The sequence below is a fragment of the Brachyhypopomus gauderio genome, chromosome 5 (assembly GCF_052324685.1).
Source record: "Brachyhypopomus gauderio isolate BG-103 chromosome 5, BGAUD_0.2, whole genome shotgun sequence".
Taxonomy (NCBI): domain Eukaryota; kingdom Metazoa; phylum Chordata; class Actinopteri; order Gymnotiformes; family Hypopomidae; genus Brachyhypopomus; species Brachyhypopomus gauderio.
In genome coordinates, this window is record NC_135215.1 from 31332764 (window position 1) to 31354758 (window position 21995).

Below are 21995 nucleotides of genomic sequence, written 5' to 3' on the forward strand. Positions count from 1 at the left end.
TAATGACAAAGAGCAAACACTGTTTTCTGACTCTAAATGGGTTGGGCACCTAATATTGGATAAGCGGGTAAATCGGAGGAAGTACAATGCCCCCATGTGGTATTACCACTTATTGCACTTTATAAGAAATCTTTATAAGAAATCAAACATATTATCCTCATCTATTTCATGTAATTACTTTAATTGCATGCTTTCTTTTTCCACTCATGTCCCAATGCATAAACTCAACAAATATTTTACAAAAATGTTCTTCAGAGAAAGTTTATTCTGTACATCTGATCTTTCAACATGTCAAATATATTCATACAATATAGAACTAAGCTAAATGAAAAGAAGAGCATGATCAAACAGGGACAATCGGTACACTTCCATTCTGGCATACACAGACACGGTAGGCTATAAAAATCTACATTTAGAAATTTTCAGTCCTGTTATGATCAAGATAGAGTGAGGTAAGGACAAAAGAGTGGTTGAGATGTTTACCTGAACGGCTAACTGATAACAGGACAGGTTAACCCTTTGTACAAACATGACAAAAAATTCTGAAACTCTGGTGCAGTTTGAATAAACTCATCCTCGTAGATGAAACAGCACAGAACTGTAAAATCCTACAAACAAACATGCTTTTGACAAGCACAGAATTTATCACACTTAGACATCAGAAAAGTCTCAGTTCAGTCCCCCTTAACTTCTTCAGTCAGCTTAGCTGAGGCCTTAAGCTGACTGAACTCCCTGGAGGATGGTCGTCATGAAGGGACTGAGCTTATTGCTGTCATACTGATCACTGTAGTTCAAATGGCCACTTGCACAGTGAGAAAATCTCTTTTAATTACATTATCCTCCTGCTCATTTTAAGTCAATACAAAAATATTTTGCAATCTTTCAGGTCTTGCCTTTATATGAATGCTTGTGTGGGGTGTGCATATATGAGAGAGAGAGAGAGAGAGAGAGAGAGAGAGAGAGATTCAGTCGTCAGGCTCAGTAACGCACTGCTCCACAATTTCACGCAGGTTAGGGTTCTCCATCGCTGCTGCTACACGCTCCTTATCATTGATCTGTTTGTTAACTATAAGGCAAGACAAAATACACCAATTAATACATATGTAATATTATATATACACCGTAACTATAGGCACTATTTTAGCAGATGTAAACTGAACTTAATTCAAGGCACATGCAAAAATATGAAGGGAATCAAAATTTTAGCTGTAAAACCCCTCAAATTCACTGACAAATGGTTCAGACTTACTGTCTTCCTCAGTTGAATGTGTTCCCTCAGTAATGTAAACTTCCAGCTGCAAACAGATTAAGATGACACAAGCAGTTCTGTAGGTTTTATTGTCTTATTTAAAAAACAGTTCTCACAGGTAGAATAAAATACATGGCTATTATATTACACTTATACAATATACAGAGAGACGCAGTTGTGATGAATTCTTGTCTAGTTCCATGAATGAGGCCGTACCTTGTGCTTAAATGGTAGGCATCGCTGTAATTTCACTTGTAAGCAGAGGCCTGCAACACAAATCAGTGGGAGGAACTGAAACAACTAAACATTTCCTAAAACAAAGCAAACAAAGTGCTTTTTAATTTCCAAAAGGTCAAATCAATTTATACATAGATATATAAAATGACAATACACAGATTATATGATTTTCAAAATACCTGACTGCAGGGTGCAGACATTCATATTTCAAGGAAATTCTGTTAAAATGTTCACTCAAGAATTTCTAGACTACTAGTCTATTTTGCACCCCAGCCTACCTTAACAATGTTTCATATGCCCTGTTGTATTAGAAAATTAGATGTTAGATATCCAAGCAAGACCTCATAAATTTGTGTACTTCCCCTTAATATCAGCTTTCAAGACCTAAAGAAGTTGCAGGTATGTATTAAAAAACATTAAAAACATCCCACAGAGATATCACACTGACATATAACTACTAGGCACACAAAGCTCGTTAAAGACAGTCAAACAGAATGGGGTTTAATTAATCTCTCAAAGCATGCCTTTAACAAGGACTCCTGAACACACTTCTAGGTGATTGAAATCCCTGTACATTTTCATTTTTCCTTCGCATGCACTTAGGGGAACTAAGCAAAGCTGCAAACTCTCCATTTCCAATCAAACAATAACTAAGTATTGTGCGCGTATGGGTGTAGTGGAGGACGGACCCTATCTGGCACACACACGCACGCACACACGCACACACCCCTATCAGGCGCACACACACCTATCTGGCGCGCGCGCCAGATAGGTGTGTGTGTGCGCGCGCGCGAGATTGGTGTGTATGTGTGCACGCGCGCGAGATTGGTGTGTATGTGTGCGCGCGCGCGAGATTGGTGTGTATGTGTGTGCGCGCGCGAGATTGGTGTGTGTGTGCGCGCGCACGCGAGATTGGTATGTGTGCGCGCGCGCGAGATAGGTGTGTGCGTGCGCGCACACACACACACACCTATCTGGCACACACACACACACCTATCTGGCACACACACACACACACACACCTATCTGGCACACACACACACACACCTATCTGGCACACACACACACACACCTATCTGGCACACACACACACACCTATCTGGCACACACACACACACCTATCTGGCACACACACACACACACACCTATCTGGCACACACACACACACACACACACCTATCTGGCACACACACACACACACACCTATCTGGCACACACACACACACACACACACACACACACCTATCTGGCACACACACACACACACCTATCTGGCACACACACACACACACACACCTATCTGGCACACACACACACACACACCTATCTGGCACGCACACACACACACCTATCTGGCACGCACACACACACACACACCTATCTGGCACGCACACACACACACCTATCTGGCACACACACACACACACACACCTATCTGGCACACACACACACACACACCTATCTGGCACACACACACACACACACCTATCTGGCACACACACACACACACACACACACACACCTATCTGGCACACACACACACACACACACACACCTATCTGGCACACACACACACACACACACACACCTATCTGGCACACACACACACACACACACACACACACACACACCTATCTGGCACACACACACACACACACACACACCTATCTGGCACACACACACACACACACCTATCTGGCACACACACACACACACCTATCTGGCACACACACACACACACACCTATCTGGCACACACACACACACACACCTATCTGGCACACACACACACACACACACACCTATCTGACACACACACACACCTATCTGGCACACACACACACACACACACACACACACACACACACACACACACACACACACACACACACACCTATCAGCGTGGCCAGCGAGCAGTGGGGCACCGTGGGGGAGAACCTGATGGTGATAAGGTACTCGTCCCCACCCAGATCTTTCACTTCCACACACTTCTCCGACACCACATCCAACTCCTCGAGGGTATTGGGTTTCTCTGGGTCCCGAATTGTGCGAATCACATCTGGGATAAAAAAGAAAAACACAAAACAATCACGGTTAAAAACAAAACAATCATGGTTAAAAACAAAATAATCATAGTTAAAAACAAAACAACCATGGTCCATGTTGCTCATAACCGCCGACAGGACAGTACAACAGTCCCCCTCCCAGACAATATAGTATCATTCCACTCACCGTACACTTCTAAAGCCTTCTCCTCCATTTTCTTGGTCCTCTGCACATCGTTTTTATTAGAAACCCCGTAAAACTGAAACACCTTATTTACAACACTGTAAATTACATCCATCTTCTAAGCGCCTCCATAATCGTCCTCAGAGTCTCGGACACACCGGCTGATGTTCCCTACTTCCTGTTCACATCAGACATGAGTAGACGAGCGTTTGCGTCTATCAATCCTTTCTTTCTTGGAGATCGAAGATAAGTGAAATGAAAAAAGAACCCCAGCTTATATAATCGACGTATGTTATTCGCAAATTCTCTCTTTAAATGTATTGATTTTCCCAATATGCAACGATATGTTGCAAATCTTTGTTTCGCGCTGCTTTCCTTTAGTTATGCCTGTTTTCAGTCACGCACTGTCGTTGTGTCATTAGTCGCTCGGTGTCACGTGATTAGCAGTGACACGTGACCGTCATGTAGTCCAGTTTAATGTTGTCTTGTTTTTTCTCACACAACAGTGTTTACCTGTTTTTGACGGGTTCTAGTTGATTACGGTTCGCCCGGGGACGATTTTCCAAAATGTTAAGGATTCCTGAACCTCGGTTGCGGAGCGCCTTAGAAGTTGCACTTCTAGCAGACAGCGACGTGTGTAAAGATGTGTGTGAGACAGTGGAAGCCCGACTGGCCCCAGGCTGCTCCCTGCTGTGCAGTCTCAGTGTTGGTGGCAGGTTGGCAGTGTGTGACATCTCTCAACGAGCTGCTCCCATCCACATCCTCCAGGACACACACACACAGTGAGTTATTGCTTTTCACAACTATTACTTAAAAAATATCTATTCAAAGCACTTCCTCTTTCCATTCTGTGGGTCATCTTATTTAAATGCATAGATCATTTGTTGCTGTGAACTGATGTCTGTAATTGGAGCTGATTTGTCCTGTTTAATAGTTTTTCCTGGGAGGTGTTGACGGAGCGGAACAAAACTGATAACATCCCCAGACTTCTGACTGTGGGACCAGCCTGTGAACTCCGATTGCATGAGGTGGACCAAGAAAGCCAGTTGTGTTCTCTTACTAAGTATTCAGCAGATAGACTGCTGCAGCTTGTCAAAGAGAAGGACTCAAGTAAGTTTGATGTGTTTTAGAAATATTTGATATTTTAATGTGATGTCTATTAAAACATATTGTGAATTCATACTGTGAATTATTTTGCACATAATGCTTTACTACTCTTGCTTTCTTATGTGTGTGTCCCCCCCCCCAAGTGTTATGCATGAAACATTTGACTTGCATTTCACAAGTGTTGGAAAAGCACAGTTCTACAAATTTAGCCAGCAATAGAATGTGCGACTGGTGCTGCTGGTTTGCCCCTGTGTTAATAATTTTGTCCGGGGGCGCTTGTCTTCTGTGCTCTCGGTTATGTGCTCTATTCCACAGGTGCCAGTGAGCTGACCTGTGTCAGGCTGCTGTCTTTCACCGACGCCCACTGTTCCGTCCTGCTGAACACGCGTGTCCTAGTGCAGATGCTGTGGCTGCAGTGCCCTGCACAACCAGACACACTGTGTTCCTGTCTGCTCAGCCTGCCACCAGCAATCGAGGGAACGTTCGCTGATTACCAGCTCTGCAAAGGCACCCTGTTCGTTCTGACCACTGCTGGATTCATATGTATCCTTCATGATGGGTGCCTTTCACCAGAGGATGGGCTACATGCTGGTCTTTGGCCAAACACATCCTGACATGCTTGTACTGCTGCCGAAAGCACACAATGGAGGTGTAAAGTAAAGTTAGTAAAGTTGTTTTACTATTTTTGTCTGTTCTGTGTAAATAAGCACAACTGAGACCATGGAAAATATTTAGTTAAACCATCAGCTCCAGTCTGAGCCCAGATATCCTTCACATAGCACAAACCCCTTTTTATGCTAAACCTTTCCTTAACTGTAGATATTAGATGTATTTGACAGTGCTGAGGGCACGCACCTGGCAACAGTTGACCTCCCAGCTTACCTGACAACAGGCCAGAGAGAGGTGGAGCTTTCTGCATCCCTCTCCTGCTGCCTTCTTCACATCTCCCAAGACCTCAGCACAGCCGTGGTGGCCACCAGCCAAAACCAGGCACTGGCAATTGACCTCAATGATTATTTCAGGTCAATGAAGTCTTCCTTTCACACATGCCAATTATTGGGAGTGTACAATGAGCGACCACATTAGCTGTACGGTTCTTAGCCAAGACTTCCTGACCTTGATTGACCTGCACATTGGTTTTGAATTGTTTAAATGTTTGGACATTAAGCACAATGAAAACCATATTCATATGGTGATTGGATGGATTGAATTTCCAGTGAACACACACACATAGTGACACTAATGAACACCACTGTGGATAAGAGGATCTTATCCAGAAGATGTAGATGATTTTAATTCATTTGCTTTTTACAGGACTCACCCAGAACAGCTGCTGTGTCGTCAGGTACCCATCCGCCCACCTCTCATACCCACCAAGCCCTGTGACCAAGACAGCTTGCTCAACTCTGCGTACAGCCAGTCTGTACTGGACACCCACTTCCAGATTGACCAGTAAGGCAGACTAGGCTCTTATCTTTGACATCTGTCTTAGCCTGAGAATAGCTTGGTTCTATATTCAGGACTGTCTTGGCCATCAGTGTTTCTGCAAATTTGTTTCAGTGTTTCATTAAATTTCAGCAAATTTGACAGCACTCCCACAACCATTTCACCCAGTTGAAATAAGGCATTCTTCCTATAAGTTAACCCGTTGTGTGCAGCTCGTGGGAGGCCAGGTTGGCGTACTTGTACAAGCGAGCTAAAGCCCCAGACCCACGAGTGCTCCAGCTACCATGGTACAGAGACTTCCCCAACTCGGAGTGCCGCCAAGCAGCTGCCACAGCCAGCCTCAGGGCCTCCTCCATGCCAGCAGGGGGTGCTGTAATGTCTTTCACCGTGCCTGAACAGACCACACCAACCATGCTGAATGTCTCGGAGTTCTCAGCTGTGCTTACCTTCAGCTCAGCAGGCAACAGCAGCTTGACCTTGGCATACTGGGATCTAGAGAGTCAGTGTGTTGTGTACCACAACGTCAGTGCACCTGCTGTGCCGGTCCGCCGGTCAGAAGAAGAACACCTCTCTCTCATACTGAAAGGTACAACACTTTAGTTTCATGCCAAATAAATGTTATCTTTTCCCGTTCTACCTCTGCTTTCCTCTTCTTCTTCGTTTAATCATTATTGTAAGGTAGCATTTAATACCCTTTATACCCTATTTGTAATATTTCATATCATTTGGCTAGAGGTTTGAGGATATGTGTGGTTTTGTTTTGTCGCCAGCATCAGGCTTGTCTCTGGTGCTGTTTGCGGTTTCTCAGGAGGAGCTGTTGAACAGGTTGATGGTGTTTGGCAGTGCGGGCATGGTGGACTCTCTCTGCCATCTCAACACTTGGGGCAGATGTTCCATGCCCATCCAGGCCCTGCAGGTATGAGTGAATCACTTCCCTCAAATAAATAGAAAATAGAAATCATCTGAACGGTAGAGTTAATGAAGTCAATATTATTTAAAGATATCATATTTCCTAATATATTTGCCATATGTAATCAAGGGCTCACTAAGAAAGATATATATTATATATAAAATATATACATATATATATTATAGCAAATATATTTTTACCTTTTTTTTTTTTTAGGCTGGTCTGAAAAATCGCCAGTTGGATATGGTGGACTTTTTTCTCAAGAGCAAGGAGAATATTCTGTGCCCACCCACTGGCTACAGTCTGCATGAGCAGTCACCGGTCATCTCCACGCAGACACAGCTGAAGAGTAAGAGAGAAACTCAGAGAATTGTAGCTGTTTTAAGTCTGAAAGCTATTAAGCTTTTTTTTTTTCTTTTTTTGTTCATACACAATGGATTAGTTTCCAGGCATGAATTAAGTATAATTCTTGACTAAATTGCAGTGCTAATTGTGGTTTACAATTGGAAATGACTTTTACTCTAGGGTTAGCTTCATTCTGGATCAGAGAGACATGCCTAAATTCAACTATAGTGCCAAAGTTGCAAAAGTATTCAACCCTGTCAACTCATGGGATTCATATACATTAGACTCAGACTGTTCTGTAGACAGACAGACAGTTTTGTATTGCAAACTCAAGTCTGTTAAAGTCAACATTCCTTATTTTCTGCAGACACTTAAAAACACAAAAAAATGTTTTTTAATACGAAAGTATTCAAACTCTTCAGATTGGCACTTGGTAGAACCACTTTGTGCTTCGATAACATCTTTCCTTCTTGTAGGCCAACCTTCTCCCAGCTGAATGTGCTGTTGAGGAGTGACCTTGCTCCGTCTCACTCAGTCTTGTTGACCGATTTGACCTGGCTAATTTGGGTTACTTGCATGATGCTTGTGGACAGCGCTTTTTAAATAATGTCTCACGGTCTGGATATTAAGTAGGCCATTATATAACATTATATAACTTTCAGCTTCAACTTGTTTTTGTTTTTCAGCAGACTGAAGCAGGGTGTCTTGCTCCCTGAATATAGCGTCGGCCTTTTGCCCTTCGGTTTTAACTTTCAGTCCCAGCTGTAGTATAGCATCATTCTCATTCTTCACCGCTGGGATGGTATCTGTTGATAAATCGGTAGTGCTAGGTTTCCACCACAAGAAGTCTTTGAAATGTGTCCCCAAACTTTTTGTCTCGTCTGACAAGACCTTAGACCTTATCCCATGTTTGAGCTACGTCACTCATGCTCTCTGGCAGATGCATCCTGTTCCTAGTGATAGTTTCTTTCCAGCCACCTCCCATTCAGGCCATTTATATGCTGAGCTCTTGATATATCAGTGGTGCACCTTCATTTCAATCTCAGTCACTAAACTCCAGTTTCCAGTTCTTAGTAATCGTGTCCTGCTTGATGGGCCCATATGGTACGCCTAGTGTCAGTCACTATTAATCATCTGACACGGCCAATAAAAAAGAAAGAAAATGTCATTTATATCCAGTAGAACTGTATTAGCTATGGTTTTACTTCTCATGGAACGTAATGAATAGCTTTAATCACAAAGGAACATGGTAATTACACATTTGATTAAGCACTCGGACCTAATCATGAAATACAAGATGTGATGTTGATTACCTGAAGGCACAGTAAAGTGTGTGTGGGAGAGAGAAAGACTGACGGATAGTGTTGGGAAACCCATGTAATAAGGCTGTGTACTCCCAGACACTGTACTAATGTGGCACAAGGACTGAGTACTAGACAGAAATTGAACATTAAAGAGAATGATGATCTTATCAGGTAATTAGTCAGATGGATGGAGGCTAATTTAGATGCGGTGGTCGTCTGCGTTACTTATATTGGTTAGCTGTATCATTGACAAAGTAATTAATTTGGTAAGTAATTAATTTGGTGAGGCTTTGGGCATTGTTGGTGATACAAGGAGATCAAGTTGCAATACATCACATCTCAGTTCATTCTCTTAATTCAGCCCCCTACACCATGATTCACCCTTTTGTCTAATAGGTGAATATGTGAATATTTGTAACACATTGAAATCGACATTTTGAAATATTTTCTTCTATGTACATATTTTTTGTTTGGCTTGTAATAGTTTTTGTTGTTGTTTGTTTCATCTACTTTTAATCTTATTCTTGTGTGTGTGTTTAAGATGCCCAGAATCTGTGTCCAGCGATGGACCTGCTTTACTCCGCCATCAGAGACACAAACACAGAGGCTCAGAGTCGACAGTTCTGTGAACAGCTGCTCAGCATTACACTGAACTTCCTCAATACACAAACCAGAGTCCTCCTTAGCAGCACAGCAGGTAACACACACACACACATACACGCACACACACATACACACACACGCTCGCATACACACACACATGCTCACACACACACACACACACACACACACACACACACACACACACACACACACACACACACACACACACACACACACACACACGGTAATCATTATTCATCCATCCCAGATGTTTAGTGTTATTGATTCATTTAACATGTTTCATTTGAATTTAAATGAAAGAGGTGTTCTTTAATCAAACACAATGAAGCAGTACCTGATGTCGTCTTTGTTGGTACGGTGGACACGTTTCTAATCTTCCTCTTGCAGAGCTGGATGATAACTTGCAGGGCTGTGTGAGGATCTTGGATGGTTATATCTCTAAACTGCGCACCTATATGAGGAAGTACCCGTGGCTGGTAGGGGGAGAGAGCCAGATTCCTGTCGTAACCACTAACCCTGCACCTGATACCACTACACATGCGGAGTGGGAGGCACTCTCTGTCCAGGTGAGTTGTGACATTAATATTCTGGAAACAGTGAATTAGCTGGCTGGATAGTGCTGGTTCAAATTCTGTTTGGATTATTGGATTATGAGGCAATGATTTAGGTTCTGTTGTCTCTATCCTTTTTGTGATTGTTGTCATTTAAATAAGATTTCTCTGAAGAATCTACCCAGTTTCATAGAGCCCACAGATTAGGGACTACTGATTATATATAAGCTAAAAAGGGCAAGTTTAGAGAACATATTTGATAACAGCACAGTGTCTTTTAGGAGAGTCATTAGATTCAGCTGTTCTGATGTCTCAGACTTTCAAGAATTACCTTTAATGTGGACGTGTGTGTGTGTCCTGTTTCAGGAGGTGGTCCAGCGTGCGGTACTGTGCAGGGAGATCCCGCATGCACAGGCGTGTCTGCGCAGACGGGGCTGTCCTGAGCAGGACCTGGAGGAGCTGAGGCGGACGGGGCTGAAACTGGCCTTCACCTGCCTCAAAGACAAAGACCTGAAGCAGGCCACCACCCTGCTCACTAACATGGTACACACACTCATGTATGCCCACAGTAAGCTAGGAATGATGACAGGATATAGCAACCCTCACCGACACGGTCCACATTCAGATACGATTATGAAATGGCTAGTGTGGTGCAAACTATGTTGTTGTCGGAGTACTCTGTACTATCAATACAACATAAATATAAATCTTACTTAATAAGTAAATAAATAAATCTTACTTAATAAAATTAATAGATCTTACTTAATAAGACCCAGGCGTATTGTGGAAGTGGACAGCTTTGTGATGGTGTCTCTGTGTATTTCTCTCAGGGCTTCAATGTGAAGGAGCAGCTCCACAGTATCTGTGTGTACACGTCTGATCGGGACCTCAGGGCCTTTATGGTATGTGTGTCCTTGAACACGCAGAAGGTGTGTGCTAAAACATACTGCAGACTCAATCAGCAATTTCACTTCAAAGGACAGCAATCAAATTAAGGCCCTGGGTGCTGAATGTATAAAAAAAACTTAATTAATAGTTTCAAACTGTTTTCCTGTGATTAGTTTTGGAGTTTTATATGCTAGAGGTTCTTGGCCAAGTGATTTTTCTGCTCATTGAACAGGTAGAGGAACTGAAGAGGCAGAATCATCTCAGCGCTGAAGAGATGGAAAAAGTGGAGTTCATTAAACAGATTGAACATTTGGGCTCAGCAACAAGATGTTTAAAGCCCATTGACATGAACAAGTGAGGATCTGGTGAACTGACTTACAGGCTCTGTATTGGTGGCTTTATGGTGCGGTTATGTATTCTAGAAGACCGAGCATTTAAAAATAGGTGTATGCACCTGACTAAACCTTTTCATAATAGAGATACTTGATAGAGACCAGATATTAGTTAACAACTCCTTAAAATGTTTTAAAAACATGAGCACAATAAATATAATAGTGATACAATAGTAAAAGTAGAGTCACCTGTCCGTTAAGTCCATTATCACATGAAAACTAGTTTTTAGGAGTTACATGTCCTCCATCTTCTGCGTGCAGAGTTCCACAGCTCAGCCAATCAGATGCTGAGAGCAGGAAGGTCATCCAGGAGATAGTGGGAGGGCCACGCCCACCCTCCTCCCAGTCTTTACTGGGCTCTCTGCGTTTAGACTGGGTCACACACTGGGACAACAACACACAGAAATCACTGCTGCTTTCCAGACTGCCAGACTCCAGTGAGTGGGTCAATGTTATCTCGTTCTGGTGTATCATATTACGTTTTAGCAGAGAGAACATGTAATCAGGTTATGACTCTGGTGTTTGGCTTTTTAAACTACAGACCTTACCGGCTTGATTACATTTAAATTGAATGATTCGGAGATGTGCACCCAACAAGCCCTTCTGTTTTATACCATATACAGAAATCACAAAACAATTGAAGCTGCTTCAATGTCAGAATTTCTGTCTTGCCTTAGTGTTGGGTTCGTGTGACCCCACTGTGCTGTGGTCCTACCTGACCTCCCTCCATGACCAGGACCGGATCACCGCGTGGCTCACTAGCATGGCCGCTCAGCAAAGTGGGAGCACTGCTGCCCCCCAGTGGCCGCCACTCACTCCTGCCATTGTGGACGAACACAGTCAGTGCAGCGGCTACATGAGAGACCAAATCCTGGATATGCTTGCTAGGTTAGGATAAGTGGATATGTGCGAATGGACTTGCAAATTACTGTTTATTTCCAGTATAAGTGCAGCAAGGTATAGCCGTAGTTTAGATGCGTTTTCTGGATATCCAGCCATGTTCCTTACTGTAATCTGTCCTGTTTTTATGTCTGACGTCTGTAACCCACTTCACTGCCTGCTGTGTGCCACAGACAGGATGTGTTTGTGCAGTCTGAAATGTCAGACTTTGAGCAGTTACTGTGGAGACTGGGCCAGGCTGGGGGCGTGATGCGGCCCAGCAGAGACCCTCCTGTCCCACAGTTCCAGGACTTTCATGCACGCTTTGTTCAGCACTGTCTGGAGAACAACCTGCAATACCTGCTCTACACCTACCTGGAGCACTACAAGTGAGCTGGTGCCATTTGGGTGCATGATTTGATAGCAATTAACGTATTCGGTAAAAATGCGTAAGCTGATTCATGCAATTCTTCCGTAAAGCATCTCAGCACTTGACTGTGTTAGAGGGTTTGAAGACTTTGAAGACCACTACCCTGCTTTAGAAGGTAATGTACTCCAGGGGAGGCAGGTGTATTATTCTACATCTTTGATTCTTTTTTGATTCACTCAGGTTGACACCAACTAACTGCCCTGTAGTTGGAGACAGGGCTTTGTATGAGAGTCATCCCTGGTTTGAGATGATGGTCAGAATGCAGAGAATTTCAAGAGACCTCAAAGGTAAGTCCAAGTACATTTTCCTTAGGTTTGTCTAAAGTTTAGACTCTAAACTGTCTAAAAATAAAATTTAACTGATAAAATAATATTTTTTTTGCATTCAGATGTCTGTGGTACACAAAAACATGGGTTAAAATATCCAGTAAGAATGGAATATCTCATACCTTCTCTAGAAAACTAGTAAAACAGAACCTCAGTCCAATTTTAGAAAGATACAGTAAGATTTACATAGCTGGGGGGGAATGCCTAGTGTGTTTACTCTTACCTAGATTACTGTATCCTCTACAGCAATGTAGGGAAAATTGCTTTGTTAATATAGATCATATTTTCACACAATCCTTGTGGCAAGGAAAAAACAGAACAGAAGAAGGACTGTGTGGGTGTGTGGGTGTGTGGGTGTGTGTGCGTGTGTGTGTGTGTGTGTGTGTGTGTGTGTGTGTGTGTATATACACTATATTGCCAAAACTATATTGTTTGTATTTTCACAAACATTTGTGAAAAAATGGGTCACTCTCAGGAGCTCAGTGAATTCCAGCATGGAACTGTGGTGGGATCACCACAGACATCCAAACTTCGTGGTGTCTTCAGTTATCTCAAGAACTGTGCACAGAGAGCTTCATGGAATGGGTTTCCATGGTCAAGCAGCTGCATTAAAGCCATACATCACCAAGTACAATGCAAAGTGTTGGATGCAGTGGTGTAAAGCACGCCGCCACTGGACTCTAGAGCAGTGGAGGTGCGTTCTCTGGAGTGATGAATCACGCTTCTCCATCTGGCAATCTGATGGACGAGTCTGGGTTTGGCAGTTGTCAGGAGAACGGTACTTGTCTGACTGTACTGTGCCAAGTGTAAAGTTTGGTGGAGGGGGGATTTTGGTGTGTGGTTGTAAGCAAAGTCCATAAAGACATGGAGTCTGGTGTGGATGAACTTGACAGAGTCCTGACCTCAACCCGATAGAATACCTTTGAGATTAATTAGAGCGGAGACTGAGAGCCAGTCCTTCTCAGCCAACATCAGTATGTGACCTCATAAATGTGCTTCAGGAAAGAATGGTTAAAAATCCCCATAAACACACTCCTAAACCTTGTGGACAGCCTTCCCAGAAGAGTTGAAGCTGTTCTAGCAGCAAAGGGTGGACCAACGTCATATTGAACCCTATGGATTAGGAATGGGATGTCACTTAAGCTCATATGTGAGTCAAGGAAAATGAGCAAATATTTTTGGCAATATTGTGTGTGTGTGTGTGTGTGTGTGTGTGTGTGTGTGTGTGTGTGTGTGTGTAATGTGTATTATATATATATAATTACACATACACAGTCTGTCATTTCATCAGTAATGCACTAATGTAGCCTGTCATCTAACTAAGCTACTTTTTGACTACTTGGTATTGTTGTTTTGTTAATCATATATACTGAAAAGCTGTTTCTTCTGAAAGGTGCAGTGTAAAATAAGCACATGGAAACATACATAAGAGGAATGTAACCCCACCCTCTCCCTGTGACCTGTGACCTGCAGACCCAGCGCAGGTGTTCCAGGCTAGTCTGACCAGTGCACAGGTGTTGTTACCGGGCAGCCAGGCTAGCGTTAGCAGCATGCTACTGGAAGGACACAGTCTCCTCGCTCTCTCCACAATCATGTTTGGACGTGGGGGAATCGATCAGGTAGGGGGTCGTCATGTTTGGACAGGGGGGTGTTGACCAGGTAGGGGGTCGTCATGTTTGGACAGGGGGGTGTTGACCAGGTAGGGGGTCATCATGTTTGGACGGGGGGGTGTTGACCAGGTAGGGGGTCGTCATGTTTGGACAGGGGGGTGTTGAACAGGTAGGGGGTCGTCATGTTTAGATGTGGGGGTGTTGAACAGGTAGGGGTCATCGGGTTTGGACACGGGGGTGTTGACCAGTTATCTGAGGTGCTTTTTCTAAAAATTGCAGCTTACATTATTCCCATTATTCTCATTGACATCAGTAAACCAAGAAATGTTTTTCATCTTAATTTTGGTTCTTTAGTTTTGCTGGAGTTGGTAGTCTTAACAAACTTGACAAGTAATGAGGGCTTATACCCTCTAAAGCCTATAAACATACTTGTTTCAGAACACTTAACAATTCGGTGCAGATTCAATCCCTTTCCTTTACAAACCCAGTCAAGGGTCACCTGGGGAGCGTTTTAAATTCATCACCAATTCTGGAAATGAACGTGATCCGTTTGTGCGGTTGGTTGCCCGTGTGTGCAGGTGGTGAGGGACGGCGGCAGGGGTCAGGACGCCCAGTGCAGAGTGGACCCCCAGCTCCTGCGGATGGCGCTGAGCGCGTACCCCAAACTCAAAGCAGCCCTGTTCCCTCCAACTGGCCCAAGAGGCATCGCCGCTTGTGATATATCTGTCTACCATCTCATGCAGGTGCAATGCCACTTCAGTCTGGTCCATTTGTTATTGTCTTTCAGACATTTTAATGGAGTTAAGAAAAAAAACAACAACGATTAAAAGAGAATACACAGAAGCAGGGCACAGGTGCCACAGATTAATGTAACCTGAAACTCCAACACTGCTACTTTGTGAAGTAGCTTAAGCAAGTTCACTTTTTCCATCTAATTAGGAAAAGAAGCCCTCTGAATTCAAATTAACAGCACTTGTCAGTTGAGCTCTTGTCAGAGTTTGCAGTGAAGGTGTATTAATAGTGTATTAATAGTGTATTAATAGCCTTGTCGATGCGGAACAGACAGACCTAAAGGGCAAAAAGATCATGGCACTCTCGGCTAGTTTGGAGGAGCTCCTGCAACGTCTAATGCGCTTTGAATTATTAGAACGTGGCATTCTTGGCACACTGTTGGTGGCTTGTCATTCATGGAGATGTCACTGTGTGTGTTTGTGTGTGTGTCTAAATTTGTTTTCAGAGGTCACTATATATAGAGATTGTCTTACCAAATGACATTTTTTTTTTGGCTAAGTTGTTTCCACGTCCCTTAGAGTTGGGAATTGTGCAGACATAGATGATCTCAGCTTAGACTCGCAGAGCGGAACACATCTGATTATTAGCAGAGTCCTCTAACAGCACACCGGTATATAATTAGCATTCTGTCAATACCAGGGGGTGTTTAGAGCAGCTTCTCCGTCAGGCCAGGCATGGTGGGCAGTGATGTGGGGGCAGTGACCCATGCTGAATGATGGGCATCTCTGCTCGAGCTGTTATCTCAGGAGGCTTTGTTAGCATTCTGCTCTCACTGCCACACAGCTGCATTAAGATGAGGGTGAAGTCTAGGAGGGCTGCTGTCTGATTTCTCATTAAGATTTGCCACAGTCTTCCTCCCGTTTGGTGTCAAGACATTTATTGTGCTTTCATGATAAGCTAAATGGCCAAAAGGTACTGCACAGACGTGTCGCTTGTAGTAGACTTATTTTGATAGTCAGAAAGTAAAACTGTGGTGGTGGGGGCGACTGTAGTAGGAATGTGAAGAAGAGTTCATCTAATGCTTAGATGAACTGTGTGTGTGTGTGTGTGCGTGTGCGTGTGTGCGCATGCATGTTCTTTTCTTTTCTGTGCAGTCTCTGCATCCTCTAGATACCTCCAAACTGTTTGGATGGCAGTCTGCCAACACCTTGGGCACCGCTGGTAGGCATTTCAACATTTTACAGACTCATGAAATTCTTAGTGGCGCTGTTGGACGTTACAGCATTGACCTTTCCAGTCACGTCCTGGTGAATCATTTTAATTTCACCAAAAATAGTCACACTTTCCTGAATCATTACTCCACTTCCCGTTGGGCTGCACTTCAGTCCTGCAGATATTTCTTTCTTAATGTACTTTTTGTGTTTTATACTGACCAGTTTTTAAATTGTTTGGCTGTAGAAGGACCTGCTGAGCTTCCACACTTCTCCAGCCCACACCTGGTCAGCAGGTACGCTCTCATCGAGAACCTGGACTTCTTATACTACCTGCAGCACGCCAGGCCTTCTTTTGCCTATGGAATTTTCATCATTCAGCATCTGGCCAATTCCAGCAACGTGAAGCTACAGTGAGTATTGTTTGTGCTGTATTATACTGTCCTATATTAGGCCTGTAATTGTGTTTTGATGCAAATTGGCTACTTTTATATGTTGTGTTTTACAACGTGTGCTTTGGACCCGTAGGATTTATCGTCTATACGGTCCAGTGTACTGACTACAGTCATTCTTCTCAACCCTGTGCAGGATAGATGTGGCTGTGGAGAAGGCCTGCTCACTGGGCCTGTCACATTTTGATTCGTCTTCTGTAGCTGCAGCCTGTGTGTGTTTTTGCGAGTTGCTGGGTGTATGTAGTCTGAAACTGAGGGTGGATCTCAAGGCCCTTAATCTTATACTGAAACTGTGGAGCCAGAACTGTGAGGAAAGCGGCTTAGCCTCCCTTAGACAGTCTCTGGGTAAGACTTCTTTCTCACTTAGAAAACTGGGGTTGGGATAATTGTGCATACACACTCCTGTTTATGTGGGGGAAAATGTACAATTTACATTGAAGAATTAACCAGTTAATCTTGCTGTATTGTTTTTTTTTTCTGCATTTAACTTTTCTGTAAGTGATTAAAATATTCTGGCAGGTGATGTAATGGATGGTAGTGTCACGTAGTTGAAACGGTAGTGCAGCCTTCTTCTCTCTGTCTCCTAGTGGACAAGGTGAGTAAACTGGCCACGGCACACCGGCAGACGGCAGAAGAACTGCTGTTGCACCTGGAGGGCGCGGTGAGGGACGGTGTGGAGAGGAGAGGCCTTGGCAGGTGAGATCCCACTCCACATGGGCCACAGGTTCTGTTCCACGACTTACTACACTCCACCGAAATCACATTTCCAGTGATCGTGCACAGCAAATAGAGCTGCTGATGAGGAATAATAATTAGGGGTCTCTAATAGTTGAATGCTTGAAAAGGCCTCGGGGCCGTTTAGCGTTTTTGTAATGATGTACTCGGCTGGTCCCGTTTGTTAAAGTGCAAATGAGGCTTGGTGTGCTGTCACCCTCGGCTTGCTCAGGTCGTCGTACGAGGCCGGCCAGGACTGGGCTCTCCCGGTGCAGTTCTGTCGGCTGCACGATCTGGACCTCAGCGCCGCTTACCTGCAGGACTGTGCCACCGACGGCCAGTGGCTGAACTTCCTGCTCTTTGTTCAACTCCACCACTACCCACCACAGCAGGTGTCTCAGCGGCATTTCAAATTATGTGACTTTCCAAAGTAATACATGGCATTGTTATCAAAATCAAGTTTTTAGTTACGATTTCTATTTAAATTTTAGTGCTGTTTTTATTGGATGGGTGCACGGATTTGCATTCATGCTCAACTGCTCATGTTTTCCGCTGGTCAGGTCAGAGCCCTGGTGTCCAGCTTCAGCCCGGCTCTGCAGGCCCACCTTTCCCTGGCCTTCCAGGACCTGCAGCTGATCCCCTCCCAGAGGGGCCCGGAGGGACAGGGGGATGGTGTCTGCTCCCTGCCCAGAGAGGAGAGCTCCGAGTCCCCTACGGATCTGTTCCAGGTCCTGCTACAGAGCCAGGGGAAGCCCAGCCCCTGTAAGCACCTGTTGGCCCAGGCTGTGCAGCTACACAGTCCGGCACTTACGGTCCTGGCAGCATGTCACCAGGTAGGTGGACAGAAATGATCATTATAGAACTTAGAATGGTGAAGTGATCCTGATTTAAGTTTTGCACATTGTTTAACAAAAAAAGTTTATTCATTTTGGTTATTTGTTTTAACATGGAAAATGCTAGAGTGGTTGTAGCTTCACAACCTGGCCCAGGATGGAGAACGTTTATCCTGTTTATCCTTTATTCTGAATGTGTGATTTGGTACGTGTGATTTGGAACACTTGCTACCTTATGGCCGTGACTTTGAATGTCCTTGCCGTACTTTTCATTAAGTGAGAGTGAAGTCTGTGGTGCTGAGATCACTGGGTCATAGATGACATATGCAGCCCAGCTGTTTGTTTTTCCAGGTTCATCTATTTAAAAATGGCTACAAATAATGACTGATGTTACTTTTGCTCTGGATGTACGACCTGTGACCTTTTAATGAAGTGTTTCAGTGCAGATTCGTGTGTCTTCTGTTTCCTGAACTGGCAGGATGCTGAGCTCCTGCAGTGCCTGTGTGTGTGGCTCCTGACCTCCGTGGACGAAGACGTTGTCCAGGAGGCCACCTCTTACATTAATGAGAACCTGGCCCACCACCCATGGAGCCTTTATGATCTGTCAGTCTTATGGAAGACGCTCCTTCGGAAGTGCCAGATCAGACCTCTAATCCGTGGCTTCCAGCTGTTCGAGCGGGTTAGGTACTCTGATTTCTCTCCAGTGCATTATTAATCATATGTAATATGCAGGCCCAGATTTATGGAAAATGATGCTCGTTAAATACCGGTTGGTCTTTTATGTCCTCCTTGAGTACTGACCTTATCTTGTTAATCACATCAGTCTTGAGTATAATGGTGAACACTTACATTCACTTATGCTAATTTCTAAATGCCCTTTCAGTTGTGTCATTGCACCCTTCCCTCTCTTCTTGAACGTGTTCAATTCTCGGATGTTCATAAGTGTGGTTTTCCTGCCCAAACATGTGTCCTCTCATCTCTTCTTCATCGTAGGAGTCTCCACTCATTCACATGCTGCAGATGTTTGAGCTCTGCTACGACTATAAAAACTACCAGGGGGCCAAAGACAAACTGTTGGAGTTCCAGAAATGTCTGCTCAACGTAAGACGAGATTAGTTATTTTTTTCCTATTGCTATTTTTCTGGGGGGTTTTTTTTGTCTCATTTACTTCTTCTGTCTGGGCTCTCAGTAAAGTCCGTCTTCTCCCCGTCTGAGCCCTTAGAAAGAGCATCTGCTTACTGCTCTGAGGTGCTGTGGGGTCACCAGCAACTGGGACACGTTTGATGCATGTGATGGTGTCTGCCCTTCTCTGGATCATATAACTGAAATTGCTTTCTGTCTGTGTAAGACGGGTAGAGTACATGAGTTAAGCCTGTGAATAGCTTTTAACTACCGTCTCTGGAAGCCACCAAGGTTCAATATAATCTTTTGTGTTTAATACAAGGGGAAGAGTGTCACGGCTATTTGTCAGTCGGGGGAAGTGATATCTGTCTTAAAAATAACCTTGAGTTCTCCAGGAGGAAAGAAGGATAAATTTGGTGTCTTGCTGTCGTAAGGATAAATTTGATGTCTTGCTGTTGCAAGGTTGAATAGATTCATAGCAAGTATCAGTCAGCAAAAGTAGGTCCATATCACTGAGACAAGGGACAGATTCTCTCTAAGCTCCCCTCCCGAGAGGGTAATCGGATGTTTCAGAGCCAGCTGCCTGTTTATATGGTATTCATTTGTCCTAAAGGAGTATATTAAATGTCTCCAGCACCTTGCGACATTATAGTAAACTGTATTCTCCACTCACCCACACACTCACTCACTCACCCACTCACCCACTCACCCACTCACCCACTCACCCACACACTCACCCACTCACCCACACACACTCACTCACTCACTCACTCACTCACTCACTCACTCACTCACTCACTCACTCACTCACTCACCCACCCACTCACTCACCCACCCACTCACCCACCCACTCACTCACCCACTCACTCACCCACACACTCACTCACTCACTCACCCACCCACTCACCCACACACCCACACACACACACACACACACACACACACACTCACTCACTCACTCACTCACCCACCCACCCAACTCACCCACCCACCCACTCACCCACCCACTCACCCACCCACTCACCCACACACACACACACACACACACACACACACACTCACTCACTCACTCACTCACCCACTCACCCACACACACACACACACACACACACACACACTCACTCACTCACCCACTCACTCACTCACCCACCCACTCACCCACACACCCACCCACACACACACACACACTCACTCACCCACTCACCCACTCACACACTCACACACACTCACTCTCTCCCTCTCTCCCTCTCCCTTGCTTGCTCACTCATTCTCTCTCTGCTCTGTCTCTCTGTTTCTCCTTCATGCTTCCCTTTTGCTGTCTCGTCCTGCAGCTCAGGAGCAGTGGTGGGAGTGTGTTGGGTGCCGAGTGTCTCCCGGTGCAGTGGGTGGAGGCTCAGGCCTCCGTCCTGCTCCTCGTCCTGCTGCAGCAGTGTGGGACACAGTACGAGCTACACAGGCTGCTCCAGCTGCTGGCTGAGATGGAGCATCTCCTCAAGTCTAACGGTGAAAAGGGGAAAAACCCCAAGCAGGAACTTTATATTAATTAATTCAAGTGGGAGACGTGTCTTTTTAGAGACCCCAACAAGTCTGCCTTTCCTCCTGCTTTTGTCCCTCAAGGTCCTGACTTTAAGAAGCTGAGCCAGTTGAGCCAGATCCTGTCTGAGACACCCGTGTGTCTGTCTCCGTGTCTGCTGGAGGACTATAGCACCGCCTGCCTGCAGGGGGAGTGCCAGAGCACGCTGGAGAAGCTGCAGGACCTCGGCCTCTTCTCCCAGGCCAGGAAAGTGGCTGAACTGGCAGGACTTCCAATCGATCGCCTGATCATAAATGAGGTGAGGGCACATTAATGAGAGGAATATATAATCTGGGAATTTATGTTTCGTTAAAGAAATGAGTGGAGGTCAAACTGGTGCATTCCGCACATAAACAGAGAAGATGATGACTGGCTTGTATTCATAAAAAGTTCTTTCCTAAATCAAGAGGTGTCATTGTTTTGCTATGTCAAGGTGTTGCGTGGAGGCGGGTGGGCCCAGTAGTGTATTGCACATCTTTTATAGTACAGGATGATCCTGATGACCCCAGGCTTGTCCACAGATGTTGGACTAATTTATCTCAATCTGACTGTCCCTTCTGAAGCTGCTGCAGGACCTGGAGATGCTAAAGACCAAGCGACAGTGGGAGAGGCAGGAGACACGTCTGTCCTTCTGGAGGAGGTGCCACGAGCAGTTCGGCACCGAGCGTGTCGGAGCGGAGGCCGCCTGCCAGTTCTTCCTGTCTCAGGCTGAGGTGATCGACCGTTCCACTCTGTCTTTTAAACATAGTATTGCATGAACTGGTCATGGAGGTCACATTTTTCGACTGAAGCAGTTCTGTTTCTTTCTGTAGGACTCCATGCACAGAGATTC

At 44.7% G+C, this 21995-nt stretch overlaps 2 protein-coding genes across 4 annotated transcripts in view; one reads left to right on the top strand and one right to left on the bottom strand.

The window, feature by feature from the left end:
* Window positions 1–245: 245 nt before the first annotated feature.
* On the bottom strand, window positions 246–4108 carry ciao2a (cytosolic iron-sulfur assembly component 2A). 2 transcript variants are annotated; one of them, XM_077007091.1, is made up of 5 exons: window positions 3718–4108; window positions 3452–3544; window positions 1466–1515; window positions 1250–1295; window positions 246–1066 (listed from the first exon to the last, which is right to left on the bottom strand). In XM_077007091.1, the coding sequence occupies exons 1-5, from the start codon at window positions 3827–3829 to the stop codon at window positions 966–968; spliced, it is 402 nt and encodes a 133-aa protein (XP_076863206.1). In that variant the 5' UTR covers window positions 3830–4108; the 3' UTR covers window positions 246–965. The 2 variants fall into 2 exon arrangements, with proteins under 2 accessions (XP_076863206.1, XP_076863203.1); XM_077007088.1 differs by having other exon boundaries at window positions 3380–3544; window positions 3718–4089.
* A 46-nt stretch (window positions 4109–4154) lies between these two features.
* Window positions 4155–21995, top strand: part of spg11 (SPG11 vesicle trafficking associated, spatacsin) — a 23068-nt gene continuing 5227 nt past the window's right edge. Inside the window, exons 1-31 of one of the 2 annotated variants that reach the window (XR_013131040.1) lie at window positions 4155–4496; window positions 4649–4824; window positions 5137–5364; window positions 5648–5843; window positions 6136–6273; window positions 6480–6853; window positions 7038–7183; window positions 7394–7526; window positions 9368–9523; window positions 9838–10016; window positions 10368–10544; window positions 10832–10903; window positions 11122–11243; window positions 11543–11718; window positions 11959–12169; window positions 12355–12549; window positions 12771–12877; window positions 14390–14535; window positions 15105–15269; window positions 16413–16479; window positions 16717–16882; window positions 17058–17266; window positions 17509–17617; window positions 17868–18027; window positions 18196–18468; window positions 18947–19147; window positions 19462–19569; window positions 20922–21093; window positions 21208–21422; window positions 21727–21876; window positions 21976–21995. The exon at window positions 21976–21995 is cut by the window's right edge and continues 527 nt beyond it. Coding sequence is in view for 1 of the 2 variants with exons in the window: in XM_077007087.1 (XP_076863202.1) it covers window positions 4282–4496; window positions 4649–4824; window positions 5137–5364; window positions 5648–5843; window positions 6136–6273; window positions 6480–6853; window positions 7038–7183; window positions 7394–7526; window positions 9368–9523; window positions 9838–10016; window positions 10368–10544; window positions 10832–10903; window positions 11122–11243; window positions 11543–11718; window positions 11959–12169; window positions 12355–12549; window positions 12771–12877; window positions 14390–14535; window positions 15105–15269; window positions 16413–16479; window positions 16717–16882; window positions 17058–17266; window positions 17509–17617; window positions 17868–18027; window positions 18196–18468; window positions 18947–19147; window positions 19462–19569; window positions 20922–21093; window positions 21208–21422; window positions 21727–21876; window positions 21976–21995 (5162 nt within the window). In the remaining variant the exon portion in view is untranslated. The remainder of the gene's footprint in view (window positions 4497–4648; window positions 4825–5136; window positions 5365–5647; window positions 5844–6135; window positions 6274–6479; window positions 6854–7037; window positions 7184–7393; window positions 7527–9367; window positions 9524–9837; window positions 10017–10367; window positions 10545–10831; window positions 10904–11121; window positions 11244–11542; window positions 11719–11958; window positions 12170–12354; window positions 12550–12770; window positions 12878–14389; window positions 14536–15104; window positions 15270–16412; window positions 16480–16716; window positions 16883–17057; window positions 17267–17508; window positions 17618–17867; window positions 18028–18195; window positions 18469–18946; window positions 19148–19461; window positions 19570–20921; window positions 21094–21207; window positions 21423–21726; window positions 21877–21975) is intronic. The other variant, XM_077007087.1, reaches the window with a different exon arrangement.

What these genes read in the sequence shown, in the direction of transcription:
- ciao2a (XM_077007088.1), bottom strand. Translation starts at nt 3,829, where the DNA reads ATGGATGTAATTTACAGTGTTGTAAATAAGGTGTTTCAGTTTTACGGG. An exon ending in GCCTACCATTTAAGCACAAG is followed by an intron (nt 1,296 to 1,465) that starts GTACGGCCTCAT and finishes ATCTGTTTGCAG; the next exon opens with CTGGAAGTTTACATTACTGA. An exon ending in ACATTCAACTGAGGAAGACA is followed by an intron (nt 1,067 to 1,249) that starts GTAAGTCTGAAC and finishes CTTGCCTTATAG; the next exon opens with TTAACAAACAGATCAATGAT.